General features: G+C 48.5%; 2 protein-coding genes across 2 annotated transcripts in view; both read left to right on the forward strand.

The window, feature by feature from the left end:
- Pik3r6 (phosphoinositide-3-kinase regulatory subunit 6) overlaps positions 1-15,556 on the forward strand; it is a 68,333-nt gene extending 52,777 nt beyond the window's left edge. Inside the window, exons 18-20 of the mRNA XM_045131925.1 lie at positions 3,077-3,192; positions 14,047-14,159; positions 14,669-15,556. Coding sequence (XP_044987860.1) covers positions 3,077-3,192; positions 14,047-14,159; positions 14,669-14,822 — 383 coding nt within the window. The 3' untranslated portion in view covers positions 14,823-15,556. The remainder of the gene's footprint in view (positions 1-3,076; positions 3,193-14,046; positions 14,160-14,668) is intronic.
- Positions 15,557-15,772: 216 nt separating this feature from the next.
- Positions 15,773-17,982, forward strand: Mfsd6l (major facilitator superfamily domain containing 6 like). Its single transcript, XM_004663145.2, has one exon. The coding sequence runs from the start codon at positions 16,013-16,015 to the stop codon at positions 17,756-17,758; it is 1,746 nt and encodes a 581-aa protein (XP_004663202.2). The 5' UTR covers positions 15,773-16,012; the 3' UTR covers positions 17,759-17,982.
- The last annotated feature ends 1,736 nt before the right edge of the window (positions 17,983-19,718 follow it).

Here is a 19,718-nt window from a genome sequence, read left to right on the forward strand (position 1 = left end):
TCTAGATAATAGTAAAAGAAGTTAACCTATAGGAGTATAGCACATTATAAATATTTGCTCTCACCATGAGACCTCTGCGCCCTTGTAAGGATGGAAAGGGTCGCAGCACGGACTACAGGTCATTGCATGCATTTGGCGGGGGCTGGGCGGTGTTCTGTGCTGACTGTGAACTCCTCTGAGCATAGTAGCCCTGTGAGCTCGGGATCAGCAGTATTTGTGACTTTTTCTTGGAGAAACTGAAGCAAAGCAAATTCACCACCCTGGATCATCTCTGGAAAAGACAGGATGGGTTCAGATCCAGGCATTCCCATGCTCCGTTCCTCACCACTGCCTTACACCGCCTCCCAAGCACCAAATTTTACAGCCCCGATATCAGGGGCATAATCCAAAGAGGCTTACAGAAATCATTTCTGATCAAACAAGGACGTTCATCCGGGCACCACTCTACCCTGAAGAGCCAGCACATGCCTGGCACAGAGTAGAAACTCAGTGAGCCAGTGTGGCGACCCTTCCTGTAACCCTAGCACTTTGGAGGACCATAAATTCCAAGCCAGCCTGGGCTATTTAAAGAGACTCTTTTTTATTTTATTTTATTTATTTTTGTTGTTGTTGTTGTTGTTTGAGGTAGGGTCTCACTCTACCCCAGGCTGACCTGGAATTTACTGTGTAGTCTCAGGGTGGCCAAGAACTCAGGGTGATTCTCCTACCTCTGCCTCCCGAGTGCTGGGATTAAAGGCGTGTGCCACCACACCCAGCTTGGAGACTCTTATTTTTAATTTTTTTGTTTATTTTTATTTATTTGAAAGCAATGGACACAAAGAGAGAGAGAGGCAGATAGAGAGAGAGAGAGAATGGGCATGCCAGGGCCTCTGGCCACTGCAACCAAGCTCCAGATGTGTTTGCCCCCTTGTGCATCTGGCTAACGTGGGTCCTGGAGAATCAAGCCTTGACCTGGGGTCCTTAGGCTTCACAGGCAAGCGCTTAACCACTAAGCCATCTCTATCTCTCCAGCCCGAGACTCTATTTTTAAAAAGCACCTCAACAAACATTTATTGATGAGAAACTTTATGTCTCCCAAATTATTTTATTTTGAATTTTCAAGTGAATGAATGCAATATTCCAGAATAAACACAGACTGGAAATATATGTGGCAGGCAGGAGTACTTAGGCAGAGCTGAATCTGACCTCTCCTCTCCTATCCAACTTCCAGTAATGGCTGCCTTAAAATTCCCTGTGGCTTTGGTCACCTTCCATTATCATCCTTCTATATCTATAATGCATGTGTGTTTTTCAGTTCATCTGCTGTGTACATTTTGTTAGGTAGACCAGCTTAGCCTCAAATTTGCCATCCTCTTAGCCTCCCACATCTGTGTTCTTATCGAGGGACTGGGTCCCCTCAACTTGGTATATGGCACAAAGAAGAAACTCATGCTTCCAGACATGTTAGCCTTGTAAGTGACATGTGAAACTCTTTCACAGGAAGATTTTTCTCCCCATGTAACCTATTAGCTCCATAAAGGAGACACATAATTTTGTCAGTGGCTCTTAACTTAGAGGTGGTTATGAAGCAGTGAATCTAGAGGCCAGACACAGAGCCCAAGTAGGCAGAGTTCACACCCCAGATTTGCCACGTGATATCTGTGTGACCTTGGGCAAGTAAATTGTGACCTCTGTACTTTACAGAGATAATAGGTACTAATTAATAGACTATAATAAACTACGTCAGTTAGCTCTTATAGTTAAAAGTCATATCCCTTGCCTGATATGGTGGCACATACATACTTTTAATACCAGTACTCAGAAGGTGGAGGCAGGAGGATCAGGAGTTCAAGGTCATTCTCAGCCACATAGTGACTTTGAGATCAGCTAGGGGCTACATAAGACCCTGTCCCAAACAAAACAAAAACAAAAAGAAGCTCACCACTTTCTCTACCCCAAACTTATCACAATAGATCTGGTGAGGCTAGAACCTTCCACAGAAACATAAACTCCTCCAAAAACCATCTTTAGTTGGCAGAGAGAGCTTAAGCCTGGCAGCAGTCATACCATTGTGACTTTTTGACACCATATAAACTATTAAGAAAACAGGGCTGGAGAGATGGCTTAGTGGTTAAGGCAGTTGCCTACAAAGCCAAAGGACCTGAGTTTGATTCCCTAGTACTACTGTAAAGCCAGATGCATAAGGTGAAGCCAAAAGACCCAGGTTTGATTTCCCAGTACCCACATAAAGCCAGAAGGTGGCACATGCAGTGGTAGAGGGCTGACATGCCCATTCTCTCTCTCTCTTTATGTCTGTCTCAAATAAATAAACAAAACACTTTTTTTAAAAAAAAAAAAGAAAAAAAAGAAAGCAGGGCTGAAGAGATTGCTTAGTGGTTAAGGTGCTTGCCTGTGAAGCCTAGGTTCACCTACCAGATCCCAGGTTAGGGCAGATGCACAAGGTGACACATACACAAGGTCACACCTGTGCACAAGGTAGTGCACGTGTCTGGAATTCGATTGCAGTGGCTGGAGGCCTTGGCGTGCCAATTTCCTTTCTCTCTCTCTCTTATTATAAAAAAAGGCCAGTCTATTGGGCTTGCCAAAAAAAAAAAGGAGTAAGAAACTAGAGTTGTGGTTTGGCTCTAGAGTGTTTGCCTAGTGCATTTGAGGCCCTAGGTTCAATTTCAAACTGAATGAATGAATCAATCAGTATTACCAAGAAAGAAAGGGAGGGAGGGAGGAATACCCTCTATGATCGGAATGGGCGTCTTCCTTCACTGGAGTCTCTGCTCTTCCTGACAGGCTTCTGACAGACTTACTGTGCCTAGGAGCTGCAGAGGAATTCAAAAGGATGTTCTCCCTTAAAGAGACGAGTGAAGGGAGATAAAGAAAGGGGGCAAGGAAGCTTAGTTCATTTTCCAGGGAAAGAAATGGGAGCAGAGAAAAGAAGTGAAACCTAGCTCAGACCAAGGTGGGACAGAAAGGGGGCTGGGAGGATGGGCAAGTTGCCGGGGAGGGTGTAAAATCAGTTCATGATGGTTTTCTTAGGACCCAGATTCCCCAGCTCCCTATTCACAGCCCCCATCTCATTCAGTTTCAGGGTTCTCTCCCTGCACCCCAGCTGCTGCTCCTGTTACGGACCACACATGTCTGCATGTCAGTGTGACAGAGGTTGTCAAGACCTCCAACCTGGCGGGAAGGTCATTCTCTGTAAGTTCTGCTGGACTGGGGGGGGGGGGGGCAGCAAACAGATGGAAACAGATATCTGGTGAGAAACCCAGAGAGCGAGGTTTTCAGGGAAGAGGGCTGGCTTCTGAGATTTCACCTTCACTCCTGCACATAGGGGGCTTCCGATGGCAAACAGTCTGCTTTCCAATCAGTCTGGGAAATGCTGAACCCCAGCTGATGTCAGTGACCTGAAGCGTCAAGACCCTGCCCTCCATCTGCTGGCCATTCAAGGCCTGAGACAGCTTCTGACACCCACAGACACCACACATCAGTCGTCTAGGCTCTGCCCAGCAGCCGGACCCCTACACAATAATAGCCTAACCTTTGACTGTTATGCCCAGTTCTCAGTGCCCCCAGTGACCACCAAGAAGAACTAAACACGTATGCAAAGGCAAGGAGCTTTATTTCGGGCTTAAGCTTGGACTCTCGACTTCACCAATGCAGTGGATCCCTATAAGAGCCCTGAATAGCAGGAGGGCAGGGTTTTTATAGGGATTTGAACAAGGAAGTAGGGGGCGGTTACGTGATTGGTTGGTTTAACTAGTAATTGTACTTGTATTCTTTTTGATTGGCTGGAACAGAGAGGCAGAAGGGACAAGTCTTGGGCATGCATGGACATGTCTAGGGGCTGACTCAGGTCCTCTGCTTAGGGGGGGAATTTGAAATTTAGGCCTAGCTGGGGCAGTGCCTTACTGAAGCCTGCCATGGTGCCAGTCTGGTTTCCGGGTCTTTCATGACCACATCCAAGCAGTTTTCTCATACTCATTGCCCTACAGCTACCCCTTGCCCTTGGCTTTGCCCAGGTTGATATTTAGTGGTCAAATTATGAGACTCATCCATTCTCTCGCTCTCCAACGGCCTCTCTGAACTTCACTTGCTGCTCAACTTGACCTTGATTGCACATGAGCTGTGTTCACGCTGACATCCATGCACCTCCCACCTGGCAGACACTGGCTCTAGACCAAGCCACCCAGGGCGGCTGTGTGCCAGCTGATCAAGCACTTCTGCAATAAATCCTGCACCGCGCTGAGCAAGCTGCAGCAAACTCTTGCCCTCCCAGCGCATCCAGAACCTTGAGGCCACTCAGCCACTTTCCTGTCTGTCTGTCCCTCTTCTCATCTGGTTGCAGTTCTTTCTCTGACCTTCCCACCACTCCCTTTTACCTGTTCATTTCCCTACAGACATGCTCAGGTCTTCTCTATCCTTTAAAAAAAAATAAATAAAGAACTGGGTCCTGGCTCCATTACCTCTCTCACCTGTGGTAGCTCTCTAGTATAGTTCCTTTCCCCTCCCCCAGTCAAACTCATTCAAAAATGCCTAGAAGATAGCCAGGCATGGTGGCACATACTTTTAATCCCATTTAATCCCAGCACCCAGGGAGGCAGAGGTAGGAGGATCGCCATGAATTCAAGACCACCCTGAGACCCACGCGTATTCCAGGTCAGCCTGAGCTACAGCAATACCCTACCTTGGAAAAAAAAAAAAAGGCTAGAAGTTTCCAGGCTCTTACCCATGACTCCTCTGCCCATAACCAGGTTTTCTCATCCCACCCCACTGTGGCATTCATGCCCATGTTTCCAAGACCAACAGTTCCTTTTTAGTCCTTCCATTTCTTCATCTTTTTTTGTAAGGTAATGTTTTATTCTATAAACAAACATCTAGTTGATTTTTAGAAAAGTCAAAAGGAGGCTGGAGAGATGGCTTAGTGGTTTAGGTGCTTATCTGCAAAGCTGAAGGACCCAGGTTCAATTCCCCAATGCCCAGGTAAGCCACAAGGTGAAACATGCATCTGGAGTTCCTTTACAGTGGCTAGAGGCCCTGGTGCATCTCTCTCCCTCTCTCTCTCTCTCTCTCTCTCTCTCTCTCTCTCTCTCTCTCTCATAAATAAAATTTAAAAACAAAAGGAAAGTCAAAAGGCACCAAAGGGATGGAGAGATGGCTTAGCAGTTAAGACATTTACCTGCAAAGCCAAAGGATCCAGGTTTGATTGCCCAGGACCCATGTAAGCCAGATAGATGCACAAGGTGGTATATGCATCTTGAGTTGTTTGCAGCAGCTGGAGATCCTGGTATACCCATTCTTTATTTCTCTCTCTCTGTCTCTCTTCCTTTCTTAAATAAATAAATAAGAATGTTTTCTTAAAAAGGCACCAAAAAGTAAGTTCACTAGTAGTCCCAATACCTATTTGCATAACTATTAACATTTTCAAGTATAAACGCCCAGCTTTCCCACCTCTATATTTTATGTAATAGTGCATAGTCAGTACAATGTTTTTACTCAAAAACTTACTATAGTTCTATGCATATGTCTTGTGGGACCTTGTTTATGCCACTAAATATGCTTTATACAATTAAATATTTTCATTAAATGTTAATTGCATATACCTAAGTAGTTTTTTAAATGGTTTCTTATAAGACGTTTAGTACCTGAATCTTTTCCACTATTATAAGCATACTGTGAGGAATATACTAGGATGAAACAGGTATTGAAAACATGATTGTGCCTCATAAAAACGTGCCTAGAAGTAAAATTACTGAATGAGATAGTATTCACATACCGGGAAACTTTACCACATTGCATTCCAAGGTCCACTTTCACTGTAGTGTGTGAATGTCAATTTCACAGCCCAATCAATAATTAACTGATTTGTTCTGTCTTTGAAAGTTTAATTGTCAAACTTTCCATTTTTTTAATTTGCCTCTGTCAGTATTAGTTAGTGAAGTTGGATTCTTTTCTTGCCATTTTTAAATTTGTTAAATTTATTTTATTTATGTGTATGTGTGTGTGTGAGAGAGAGAGAGAGACAAGAGAGAGAGAGCATTGACCCACCAGGGCCTCTAGCCGCTGCAGTCAAACTCCAGACACGTGCTCCATCTTATACGTATGTGCCACCTTGTGCACATGCGTCACCTTGTGCATCTGACTTATGTGGGATCTGGGGAACCAAACCTGGATCCTTAATCTTTGCAGGCAAGCACCTTAACCACTAAGCCAGCTCTCCAGTCCTTTTCTTACCATTTTTTTTTTGGGGGGGGTAACTTTTGTTTCTTCATTCATTGACTTCCTATTCATTTTCTCATCTCATATTAATTCTTTATATAAATTAATGTTTTATAACCTTTTATTTGTAGTATATTTGGAAAATACTTACCCCAGCTTTTCTTTTAATTTTTTGATTTTTTTTTTCAAGGTAGGATCTCACTGTAGTCTAGGCTGACCTGGAACTTACTCTGTAGTTCCAGACTGGCTTTAAAATCCAACCTCTATCTTCAAAGTGCTGGGATTAAAGGCATATGCCACCACGTCTGGCCTCTTTTAATTTCTTAACTTAAAATAGTTTCACACTTTGACTACATAGTGAGTTCATGGCCAGCACCTGAGCAACTTTGTGAAAACCTGACCAATTGTTTGTTGTTGTTGTTCTCCCCCCCGCCCTTAGGCAAGCCCAACAGTCTGGCATTTTCTTACAAGAGAGAAAGAGAATGAATTGGTGTGCCAGGGCTTCCAGCCACTGTAATAAAACTCCAGATGCATGTGCCCCCTTGTGTGTCTGGCTTACTTGGGATCTGGGGAGTGAATATGGGTCCTTGGGCTTTGCAGGCAAGCACCTTAACTGCTAAGCCATCTCTCCAACCCTGACCAATTGTTTTTTAAAGATTTAGAAATCTCCAGAGAAGCTAACTTCTGACACTGATGTTGATATTTCCCCAGTTTTATACTCCTTTGATCATCTTTGATCAGATCCACATGAGAACCACAATCCTCAGTTTTTACTACTGGCCTCCATATATGCTGGGATGGCACTCGTAGGCTTTCTTCTACATGAGTCAGAGGTCCCCCCATAAACTCATGTGTACTGAATGCTTAGTCCCTAGCTGATGGCAGTTTGGGAGGGGGAGTCTTGCTGGAGGAGGTGTGTTGTTGGTGGTGGGTTTAGGGATGTTATAGCCAGTTCCCCTTGCCAGAGCTCAGCTCATTCTCCTGCTGCTGGCTTTGTTTGTTTATTTTTACTTACTTTGGCCGAAGTGATGTTCAGACTCTGCTCATGTCATGCTTTCTCCTGCCATCATGAAGCTGTTCCTTGAGACTACAAGCCAAAACAAAAATTGTCCTCCCACCAGCTGCTTTTGGTCAGGTGCTTTATCCCAGCAACAAGAAGGTAATTGTAACACTGACGTCTTTAGTTTTTGAGCTCTTTTCCTGAACTCTTTCCGAAATAGCTACTGTTCTGCACTATAGTCCGCTTTTTCTCTTATTCCCTGTGTTGTTAAATTCGTAAGAACTTCAGCCAATTTGTTAAGGAAACTGTACTTCCCGCTGTGACCTTTACTGTGAGTTTCTGACTTTTCCGTTCAAGTAAGTTGGTATGATCTGGACATCCCAGAACATCACAACTCAAGATATTATAAACCAAAGCAAGTGTCTCTGAGCAGTCAAGAGCTGCCACGATTCAGACTTCCTAAGTACACATCTTGGCTGTGCCATTTACCAGCAATTTATCATTTAGGCAAGTCACTTGACCTCGGTACCTGTGCATCATGATGTAACCCTTGCCTCAGTGACCTGGTGGTGAGGATCAGGTGACTGGCACAGCTAGCTCATCAGAGCACATGGCTGAATAAGCACGGTGCGTGTGCAGTGGCGGTTTCCGTTTCATCTCTGGGTCCCTGCTCTTATTTAATGCTACCACTAGCCACCACCTACGCCCCAGAGCGCTCCAAATGCCTCCTCTTTTGTTTGTTGCTTTCTCTCTCAAACAATCCTCAGATCTTCCCCTTCCCATCTTCCCACCTTCTGCTCCAGCCAGGTTGAGCAGCTAATTGTCTGGTTTGCCTGGGATTGAAGGGGCTTGGGACATTGTACGCTAAAATCTGGAGGGCCACGGTTAAGTCAAGACAAGCTGGTCCCCCGAGAGCTGCAGACCTTCCTCCACCCCTTTTGCTGGACAGGTGCAGCAGCCTCCCAGCTGGTCACCCCAAACTACACTGATGCTTGTTAAGCCCACCTCTCACATCTCTGCCCAGCGGATCCCTCTAAAACAGAACTCTGTCATGTCACACCACACTTAAAGCTTTTTCACCATTTCCCATTCTCCAGGGGCAGAAAAACTTGGTCGTTACAGCTTGGCTCCTCCTCTCCACTCGCTCCAGCTGGCCCTTTCTGCCAGGGAGTTCAGAAGTGTTGGGAAAATCACACCTCTGCACACCACCTTCTTCCTAGCACCCCTCATCTTGCAAGAGGAGACTCAGGTGCTCTCTCCCTGGGAAGCCTTTCCTCAGGTTCTCCCCTCCTCTCCATATCTTCCCCCTTTTCCCTGCACATCCTCCTCTACCTCTGTTCTCTGGTGAGCTGGGCACAGCCAGGGAAACATTGCAACTTTGTAACTGGCATGGGGGGAGGGCTCTGGCTCAGAACTTCACCTCAGGCCTTGCTGCTGCTTCCAGCACTCAGCACGTTGGGCACATGTTATATCAGGAGCTGTGACCTCACAAATCAGGCCACGCTGCCCTGCAAACTCTTCCTCTCCCCATTCCCACAGTGACCAGTAGATACACATGCCCAAGGCTGGCAGGCTTACAGCCAACCAGGCAAGCCTAGCTCCCATTGCTGAGGCAATCTTGAATTATAGCTTTGCTCCTTTGTCTCGTGCTTAGGGGACTTTCAGCACATACTGTTAACTAAGCCTGCCTTCATGTGATGCAGAGGACCCCCTCCAAGAGAAAACTTATAAAAGCAAGAAACTCCCTTTGGTCTTCCAAAAAACCAAGGCTCCACTCTCTTTAGCCTCTGTGACTTTTCATGCTCTCCCGTGGTGTACTAACCCCACTTCTGGGAATGAAACCCCATCATGCTGCCTGTGGCGACATGCGGATGACCCTCCTGATGAAGCTCCAAGTCTAGAAGGGCATTTGTCTCAGTGCCTCTCCCAAACTAGCCTCTTCCACCTCTCTACTAGCTGTCCTCACAAGGCACGTCTCACCAGATGTTTGCTAGTTCGTCATCTAGAACTTCCTCCATCTCAACCAGGAATGGGAACCAGAGCTGGACCAGAAGCTCCCTTTGAGTGTAGGAGAGCTCTGATGGGCTCAGAGATGTACTGCCTTGAGCTGTGATCTTCCATGCCCTAGAGCCTCCTAGTGTTAGCCTGAAGCTCCAAGGTAGGCCCAATTGCTCTTACGTTGTAGTTCCTCTTTCAAAATCAGTTCTTTATATTGTTAAGGTTACTCTTTATTCTTCTTTATATGCATCAGATTATTCTATTTTAAATACTTTATTTATTTGAAAGGAGAGAGGACTGGGAAAGAATGGGTGTGCCAGGTCCTCCAGCCACTGCACATGAATTCCCGATGCATATGCCACTTTGTGCAGCCAGCTTTACATGGGTACTGGGGAATCAAACCAAGGTCGTTAGGCTTTGCCGGCAAATGCCTTAACCACTGAGCAATCTCTCCTGTCTGAAGTTATTCTTTCAATTGAATTATAACTTTTTAATTTTTGTTTTGTTTATCTTTATTTATTTATTTGAGAGTGACAAAGAGGCAGAGAAAGAGAGAGAATGGAAACACCAGGGCCACAAGCCACTGCAAACGAACGCCAGATGCGTGCGCCCCCTTGTGCATCTGGCTAACATGGCTCCTGGGGAAATGAGCCTTAAACCAGGGTCCTTAGGCTTCACAGGCAAGCGCTTAACCACTAAGCCACCTCTCCAGCCCAAATTATAACTTTTTAATCTAGTGTTTAGGGAACTTTTTACCCATAATATTAACTAAGCCTGCCTTCTTGTGATGCAGACCCCTCCCTTATAAAAGCAGGGGTTGTCTTTGTTGTTGTTGTTTGTTTGTTTTTGTTTTTCGAGGTAGTCTCACTCTAGCCCAGGCCGACCTGGAATTCACTATGTAATCACAGGGTGGCCTCGAACTCATGGTGATCCTCCTACCTCTGCCTCCCGAGGGCTGGGATTAAAGGCACATGCCATCACACCTCACCTAAAAGCAGGTTATTCTTGAAACAACCTGATGAATACCTTTAGCATCTAAATATCACTCCGTCAGGTTTCCTTTTATCCCTTACCTGCTTGTTAGTGTGTATATGTGAGGGGGGGAGCTGTGTGTGTGTGTGTGTGTGTGTGTGTGTGTGTGTGTGTGTGTATGTATTCCTGTATTTCTTCTCTTAGAACCCAAGAACCCAGGCAGGTCCTTATGTATGGATCAGATGGCAAACACTGAGCATCAGGGGTCAAGTTCACAGTGAGAAGAAACAAAGGTGCTCCCAGCTGGGAGAACAGTCTTGGCAATGGATCTGTGGCTGGCCTGGTGAAGGAGCTCTGGGCCTTGGCTGGGCTAGAAGCTAGATAAAGAGAAGCAATGTCAACAAGGCAGAACAGAAGAAATGTAGCTTTGGTCATGAAGACACCAACTGGGAACAGGAGGTAACTAGCAGCATTTTGCCTGTACCCTCAGAGCGGCATCTTTTGCAGAATCTGCAGCTGACCCTTGCCATTTGTCCACAGCTGCATTCATAGACCACAGTCCAAGATTCTGTGTTCCTCACCGGCCACAGGCCAACGGGTAGGATGTATCCAGGCATGTAGACCTCAGGAAACAAAAGGCATCCACTACACAGCAAGAATGTGGAAGGAAGCAGGCAGACTGCCTCTATGGTCTAGCGGCCCAGGCAGATGCTGGGCAGCAACAGGGAGCAAAGATCCTGTCAGGACACCTAGAGCACTAAGTCATGGAGCTGGGCCCCATGGCTTGGTGCTAGAGAGCTTTGAGTGTAACATGAAATCCTTCGGGTCTCAGTCTCTTCGCCTAAGGGACCCTATTCCCTCCCTAGCTCAGTCAACTCAGCTATAGTGTTAAGCCCAGTTCTCGGCACCCCCAGTGTCGCGAGCACTCTCAAAGATGATTGGTTGAGAGGATTCCGCCCACGAAGGTCAATGATACGGAGACACTGGTATACTTGCAAAGGAGTTTACTGGGATGAAAGTCACACACAAGCAAGTCCAAACTATCACAACTAATATTATAGCTAATATAATATATAACCAAATTATATTCATCACTACTAACACAAGAATATTTCTAACGAGTCTAACATGTATACAACCTGATAACGCGAGACTTGGGCTGCAGTAACGCGAGACTTGGGCTGTGACGTCTCGGACGCTTTACGACCTGGCAACGCGGAGTCCGAGCTGCGACTTTTCTCTCGGTTCGCGGTGTTTCTCGGTTCGCGGTGTTTCAAGCCGAGTCTTGATCGTTCGGACAGCGTGTCGGGCAGATGAATTCGGATCGGTGATGCGTCTCGCGGAGGTCTCGGTCCGGACTGCTGAGCAACCTTTCAGTCAGTCATAGTGTTGTGAAGACTGAGACAATGGTTGCTAAGCAGCTGGGGTTTTTATACTTTCCACTACTTATCTAGAGTTCCACACACACACCTGCTAATCTCCACTATGTCACCGCACACAGCTTAGTCTTAGTTTTTGCTTACAAGGTTTGACTTTGCATTTTTACTCTCACAAAAAAAAACTTATTTATCTAAACTGGCCCTGGACCATATGCTGGTCCTTACATGCTCATAACACCCAGTGACCACCAAGGAGAACCAAACACATATGCAAGGGCAAGGAGCTTTTAATTCGGGCTTAAGTTCAGTCTCTTGACTTCACCAACGCAGTGGGTGCATACAAGAGCCCCGAGTAGTGGGAGGGTAGGGTTTCTATAGGGATTTGAACATAGAAGAAGGGGATGGGAACATGATTGGTTGATTTAAACAGTGTTCTTCTGATTGGCTTGGGATTTCGGTGGGCAAAATTGGGGACAGGACAGAGACATGAAGAATTTGGCGGGCAAGGTTGGGGGCAGGACGGAAGGTGGGAGCTAGGGGAAACCCAGGCAGATGCGGTAGTATTCATTGTGATTGGCTGGGGCAGAAAGAGCAGAGAGGACAGGCCTCAGGCATGTCCTGGGCATGTCTAGGCTAGGGGTGACTCCAGCTTTTGGGTGGGCACCTTCCCTAACCATATGGCAGGGCAGTTGCCTTATGCCTAAACGGAAAACCTGAAAGTTAGGCCCAGCCAGGGCAGTACCTTACTGAATCCCTTCATGGTGTTAATTTAGTTTCTGGGTCTTTCATATTCCCATTAACCACCACAAACTGGCTTCCCGCAAACCCAATTCGTGCAGGATCTCAGCTCCCTGCAGCTTCCATAGGCATTTCCAGAAAGTCACCAGTGACTTCATGTGGGAGGGTGGGAGGGGGATTAGGCTGGGAGACAAATCAAAGAAAGGAAGACTCCATAGTGGTTCCCCTCTTCCTCTGACCACAAAGCTTTCATCACTGAGAATTCTACGCTTGGATCCTTCTAGGATAATTACAATCACTAATAGCAATAATAAGAGTTACGAGTACTCGATGCTAACACAGATCTTTCTGAATCCCAGGCACTGTTCCTAGCACTGAAACATGCTGTTCTACAAGGACAGTCCAGCAAGGCAGGCGCTCATCTTGCCATATTTCTTTTTTTTTTTTAATTTAATTTATTAGTTTTCTTTTCAGCACATATTTCTTACTAAATAGCACAGAGATCATGAAACGTACCCAAAGTCACACGGCTAATAATTAGCAGAGCCAAGACTGGAGCGTGGGCAGTGGAGCTTAGACTGGACCTTCCTCGACTGACTATCCCCACTGCACAGGAATTAGCTAGAATGCTCAGCCCTGCCTGTCCGATGTCCACCATCACCTCTGAGTTCACTGCTGCTATAAGATGAAACTGTGGGTTGGTTCCACCTTGGCTACACTGGGGGACTTTCAAAAATTCTCATTCCTAGGCTGAAAGCAAAATCTCTAATTCTGTGCAGTTTTTTTTTTAAAATGTTAAGGCTTTTTTTAAACATTTTTTTTTAATTTATTTATTTGAGAGCAACAGACACAGAGAGAAAGACAGATAGAGGGAGAGAGAGAGAATGGGCGCGCCAGGGCTTCCAGCCTCTGCAAACGAACTCCAGACGCGTGCGCCCCCTTGTGCATCTGGCTAATGTGGGACCTGGGGAACCGAGCCTCGAACCGGGGTCCTTAGGCTTCACAGGCAAGCGCTTAACCGCTAAGCCATCTCTCCAGCCCTCTGTGCAGTTTTTGTAAGTAGTCAGGGTTGAGAAAGCTCGAGAGAAATCGACTCTGAGGACTCTTGGGACTCCAGGGTCCAGCGGCTGGCTGGACATTACTCAAACCTCCCATCTGCTTGTGCAACAGGACCTCTGCGAGGCCCATCGCGCTCACAAGTCCTCTGCCCCGTGGGAAGGGCCTCTTTGAAGTAGCCTCCTCAGGTCTGAGGTCCGAAAGATGCCTGGAGGCTGCTTTCCTGTGGCTTGAGTATACTTGACTGCTTCCTAAACTCCCTGTATTCGCCCTAGGTGAAGAATGTTGTGTGTAACTGAATGCTAAAATTGGGGCGGGCACTTAGGAAGCCCCAGAATTGCCCCAACTTTCACACATAGCAACATGCCCATCATCTAGGAATTGCCCCGGGTACATGACACTCTCAGGAAACTTGGCAACCATTTCAATTTGGGTTCAACATAAAGAACAATAGGTTGGCAAAAGAACGGCAGAATCAATGTGGGATTCAAAGACAAGGACAACCAGGAGGCAGTTTCTTTCTTCTTTGTAGGAAGAGGACAGAGCCCCCTCACCCCACCCCGGGGCTAGAGAGAAGAAACCAGAGTCCAGGGTAGGAGTTGCTGACAGGGCTGTCTGCTAAGCAAAGGTGACATTCACGTGAGCTTCCTCTCTCTCTCTCTCTCTCTCTCTCTCAATTTCTCTCTGTCTCAGACAGTAACAAACACCTTCCGGACGTCCAACATCCAGGTCCAGAGCCAGGACCAGAGGCTGCTGACACTGTGGCTGGACAAGGACAACCGGCGGACTTTCAGGAATGTGGTCAGGTGAGCTGAGCCTGGCACTCTCGTGGGTCCAGCTTGCATACGGCAAAACTAAGCTCTTGCCAGTTCCTGCTTCCAGCGCAAGGCACCTTATCAGGAGCAGAGCCTGTGGTCAGGCAGGTGTCCTTGGTGGGCTTGGACTTAGGTCACTGCCGTCTTGCTTGATCCCGGGAGAAGAGGCAGGTAAACGACCAATCCTGGGAAGAACCTGGCGCCAAATGCCCCCAAGGTTTCTGTGGGCATCCTCAGCCCATAAACCTGCTCTGGCCCCTCTGCTCACTGACCGTCGCTCACAGGCTGCCATCAGTGCCTTGTGGTCCTTGTAGAGTTCCTCAGGCACAGCGAGTCTGATGCAGACATCCCCTCTGCCAGGGCGCCCAGGCTCACGATGGCCGTTCCACTCGTCCTCTTCTGTCTTTGTGGCCTCTCCTCCGTCAGTGTGCCTTTCAAATGTGCTGGGCGTATCCGATCCCTGAGATTGCTCCTCTGAGCTAGTCTCTCCCCCACTGCAGATTTGAAGCTGATCCGTGCCCAGAGCCATGTTCCAGGGCCCCAAAGTCCAAGATGTCGGGATTAAATTCTCATGGGCAGGAGACAGAAAGGACCACAGCAAGGCCTAAACCCCTCCTGATGCCCATCAACACATTTTCTGGCATCATCCAGTGAGCCTGTCGACAGCGGGAAGAGCTGGGTCCAAGGGCAGCAAGCCCAAGAGGAAGTACACACTACCCTGTACCGTGCTTGCGGGGGCAAACACACAGCCAGGACAAACATCCAACTTCCCTGGGCAGCCCAAGAACACCTGGGAGCCCAAAGAGTATGTGATGAAGGACCCACACCAAGGCCACTGAATTGCCAGCCGGGCTGGGATAGAATGAGCACTTGCACAAACAGCCCCGATTCTCCCAGGAGCATCAGCCTGCCCCCCGTCTCCATCTCCAACTGTCTTCACCCACTCAAGCTTCCTACCTAGCCCAGAAAACCAGTATAGAGAGCTGGGCAGCACAGTGATGGAACACTAGTGCTTCGTGTGTGAGGCCCTGGGTTTATTTTATTTTATTGGTTTTCAAAGGTGGTGTTTCACTCTAGCCTGGGCTGACCTGGAATTCGCTATGTAGTCTCAGGCTGGCCTTGAACTCACGGCGATCCTCGCACCTCTGCTTTCCGAGTGCTGGGATTAAAGGCGTGCGCCACCACACCAGGGCCTGAGACAAGATTTCCTACGAAGCCCTGTGGCCAAGGGGAAAGATGGAAGTAGGTCAGAAACACTGTGCCTACTTCTTCTGGGTCTCTTCCCTTGTAGTTCTTGGGTCACTGCTCGTCTCACCCATGCCCAGACGGGTCTCTCTCAGTGGAGAAGAGAATGACAGCATCAATAAAGTGTTTCTCCTTTCGTCTTACACCCAGCAATATTTGTTTTTAAGAGAAAACGAGATACACCTTTACTGGCCTGCAGCAGTCCAAGGATTTAGGGAGACACCAACCAGGCAGCCAGGGGCCAGGCAGAGCCTGTGGCTTAGCTCCAAACGCACCTCTCAAGCACCCAGAGGTCGTCCAGGCGGGAGAGGAAGCAGGATGTGGCAGGTGCAGGTGGAGCAGGAGGGTACCTGGAACAGGTGCGCGGGCTCCGCCTCCACGCGCCTCCCGGGCGGGGCTGCTTCCGGGTGGGTGGGCCGTTGACCGGGTGACCTCGGTGACCAGGGTGACGCCCGCCGGAGACTGGAAGCGCAGCCGGGCTCTGTTAACCGGGATCCTCCGAGCCTCTGTCCCGGGGACCTGGAGCCGCGCCTGCCCCGCGCCTGCCCCGCGCCCAGCTCTACCTTGCGCCCTTCCGGGACTGGAGGAGTCCAGCAGCCATGAGCCCCAACCCGCAGTGGAACATCCCCAGAGCGCTGAGGGTGGCCGGACTCTTCCAGCTGGTGTGCGGGATACGGGACGCCTGTGCGCTCCCCTTCCTCACCCTCTACCTGAGGCAGCTGGGCTTGGCCGCGCCCTGGGTGGGCATCCTCATGGGAACCAAGCATCTGATCTCAGCCTGCTGGGCTCCCTTCTGTGCTTTCGTGGCCAAAAGCTACCAGAAAAGGAGAGTGTTTCTGACAGGGTCGCTGCTGAGCTCGGCGGGGGCCAGCCTCCTGATGGTCTTCGTCCCACCGGTGGACAGACGTCTGGACAACGGTTCTTGTAATGGAAGCCGTAGCTTGACCAGCGCACTCCTGCCACTGGGGGTCACACTAACCACGACCACCACCTCCTCCCCTACAGGGGTGACCAGCTTCCCAGCCAGCACTGGACCCCTGGTGACCTCTGACTTCCCAAATGGACCTGGAGAAAGTCATCAGGAAACTTATAGTGCTTCACGGGGCGATTTAGTGCGTTCTGATGAGGGGTTCAGGACCACCCTGGGAGCCCTCTATCCTGGCACTTCAAGGGTGAAAAATAATTCCTGGGAAGGTGCTTTTGAGGTGGGCAGTGCTACCCTGAGTCGGCTTCCTAGGGGTGCAGCCCTCACAAGCCCAGCCAACCTGTCGGTGGGTCAAGGGAACGCCCTTGAAGGATTTCAGTGGACCTTCATCCTCTCCTTGGGGTTCATAATGTTGTGGGAGCTGCTGACAGCCCCGATGGAGCAGGTAGCAGATGACAGTCTCTATGAATACCTGGATTTTGTGGATGCCACTGACCGGAGCAGAGACCTGTGGATGTGGCGATTGCTAGGTATGTCAACAGGTGTGTGTGGCATCGCAGCCTTGGCAGGACAGCTGGACTGCTTCCTAATGACCAAAGGTCCTCAGGGTGTGATGCACTTCTACGGTTACTCCATGGTCAGCATCCTGGCCTCCGTGGTGAGCATTGGCTTTCCTGTCCCCATCTACCAACAGCAGGGACTGAGCTACAAACTGGCCAAAGCACTGTCCCTCATAAGGGGTGACCCCCGCCTCATTCTCCTAGCCCTTACTGTCTTTTGGATAGGAGTCATCACCAGTACTGTGCAGAACTTTCTGTTCTGGCACATGAAGGACCATGGCAGCAGCGAACTGGTGATGGGTTTCTCAGTGGCTCTGAGCTTGTTGGGAGAAATCCTGCTCCATCCATTCAGAACTCTGTTGCTTAGGAAACTGTCCAGGGTGGGCACTCTGGGACTAGGCCTGGGCTGCTTAGCTACACAGCTGATCTACTACTCTTTCCTCTGGAGCTGGTGGTCTGTCCTCCCTGTTCAGATACTGGGTGCCATCAGCAATGGGGCTCTGTGGTGGGCCGTGGAGGACTCCATAGAGGACCTGGCCACCCCTGGCATGGACAGATCTCTGAGTACCATGTTCCGATACTACTTTTATGAAGGCGGCTGCAGCTTGGGCAGCTTTGTGGGGGGCTTTGTGATGATGCAGGCCAGCCTGGACGCACTCTACCGAGCCTGCTGTGTGGTCCTGTTGCTCTGGCTGGCCTTGTTCCTGTCTGTACAGCCCAGGCTGCCCCAGGAGCGAAAGATCAATTACTCGAAACTGCTGGCCATCGAGGGGAGTGACACCAGCGATTCTGAGCAGGGTTCAGAGCAGGACTGGCTTGTGAAGGCCATGAGGGAGGAGCACTTGGACTGGAAGGGCTGAGAGTCCACAACACAGTGACCAGGAAAAGCACCCATGGATCAGACAGAACTGCCTAGAACGCAGGGAGTGTTGGAGCTCGTCTGTGCCAGTGACTCCACAAGATCATTTCATTGTATGATTTACTTTTATAGTAATAGGAGATTTCACTTTTTTTGACATGAAATATTTTTTAAATAATGGGAGAATACAGTTGCCACATATATGTATATATAGATAGATACATATATAATAGTTTCTTTGTGTCACTGCATTTTGACCTAAAAGGGTTTAATCGCACTGACTCGAGTGCAGAAGTGATCACATTAAGCTGGGGAAGACAATGGGACCTGCAGGATGTGGTAGGCAAGAGGACGGCTGATCTAGATGGGTCATGGGCATTCCTGAGGTTGTGGAAGCACTAGCCTGATCCCACAAAGCCATGCTGGAGGGATGAATATGAATGGCACCCAACACCGAACCCTGTACCTGAGAGCAGGAAGGACAAAAGAAAGATCTCCTTCTCACTTGTAAATATGTATTCCACCAAGAAAAAGATCTCGAGGCTCATCCCCCATGCTTACATCAGAGCAAGGCTAGGTTGTGGCCTTTAGACTCATCTTTTGCGTGCTCTGGCTGCATGAACACACAAAGGTTTTAACATCTGCTTTGATTGGGGTGCAGTATCTTCATAGGCAGGGTGTCTCTTGTGCTGTGCTTCTGCCCAGCCACTTCTGGGGTGGCTGCAGAGCCCTCCCCAACCCTCAGAGAAGGGTCCTTTATTTCACAGGCCAGTTCTTTTTTTTTTTTTTTTAATTTTTATTTATTTGAGAGCGACAGACACAGAGAGAAAGACAGATCGAGGGAGAGAGAATGGGCGCGCCAGGGCTTCCAGCCTCTGCAAACGAACTCCAGATGCGTGCGCCCCCTTGTGCATCTGGCTAACGTGGGACCTGGGGAACCGAGGTCCTTAGGCTTCACAGGCAAGCGCTTAACTGCTACGCCATCTCTCCAGCCCTCACAGGCCAGTTCTTAAAAGCCCACTTCTAACTTTTTAATCAAGCAATATTCTGCAGAAAATGATTCACAGCTGGAAGAAAGGGAAGAGACACATGAACATCCATGGAGTCAGACCTTCGTCTAGGCTTTTTTTCCCCTTTTAATTCTAATGATAAAAGTATTTTGTGTGCACACACACATGCATGTGTGCGGTGTGCTGTGGAGGATATGATGTGTGACATATGCATGTGAAGATGCCCGTGCCCCACACATGTGTATGTGGAGGCTAGAGGAAGACGCTGGACGTCCTTTTCTTATTACTCATCCATGTATTTTTCTTGAGTCGGGGGTCTCTCCCTCAACCTGGAGCTGCTTTTGGTCAGCTAGCCCCAGTGAATCCCTAGTCTCCACACCCCTCACCTGTGGACGGGGGACACAGGTGTGTGTGTTCATGCCCAGCTTCTTACGTGGCTTCAGGGGAGTCAAACTCAGCAGGCTCTAGCCTGGGAGAGGTTCTCATGCCTGAGAAGCAAGTACTCAACCACTGAGCCATTGCCCCAGGCCCTTTTAAAGCTTTTTAGTGCAAATAACCAACACAAAATTACCTCTGCCTTAAACAGTCATTTGTCTCACATAGGACATCGAGTACAGGCTGTTTTGAGCTGCTACAGCTGCTCAATGATATGGTGGCGGGGGGACTATAACCCTTTGCTGTCTCTGCTCTGTCACACCCAGCGTGTAGGCCTCCCTCCCATATTTGTACTCCATACATGACAGCTATTGCATCTCTGGGCTGCTTCTGCGTGCTCCAGGCAAGAAGAGGAAAAGACCCAGGCAAAGGGGAGAAGCAGGATCAAGGAAACAATATTCCTCATCTGACTTCTGTGTCACTTGGCTACCCCAATTGCAGGGAAGTCAGGAAATGGAGTGTTTTCATTTGGGTACAGTGACACCCCAAACAAAACCTGGGTGTGTTAGGAAGAAG

Source organism: Jaculus jaculus, chromosome 12, assembly GCF_020740685.1.
Source record: "Jaculus jaculus isolate mJacJac1 chromosome 12, mJacJac1.mat.Y.cur, whole genome shotgun sequence".
Classification (NCBI taxonomy): domain Eukaryota; kingdom Metazoa; phylum Chordata; class Mammalia; order Rodentia; family Dipodidae; genus Jaculus; species Jaculus jaculus.

Excerpts from the sequence above, each read along its gene's own strand:
- Mfsd6l (XM_004663145.2), top strand. The coding sequence starts at position 16,013 with ATGAGCCCCAACCCGCAGTGGAACATCCCCAGAGCGCTGAGGGTGGCC.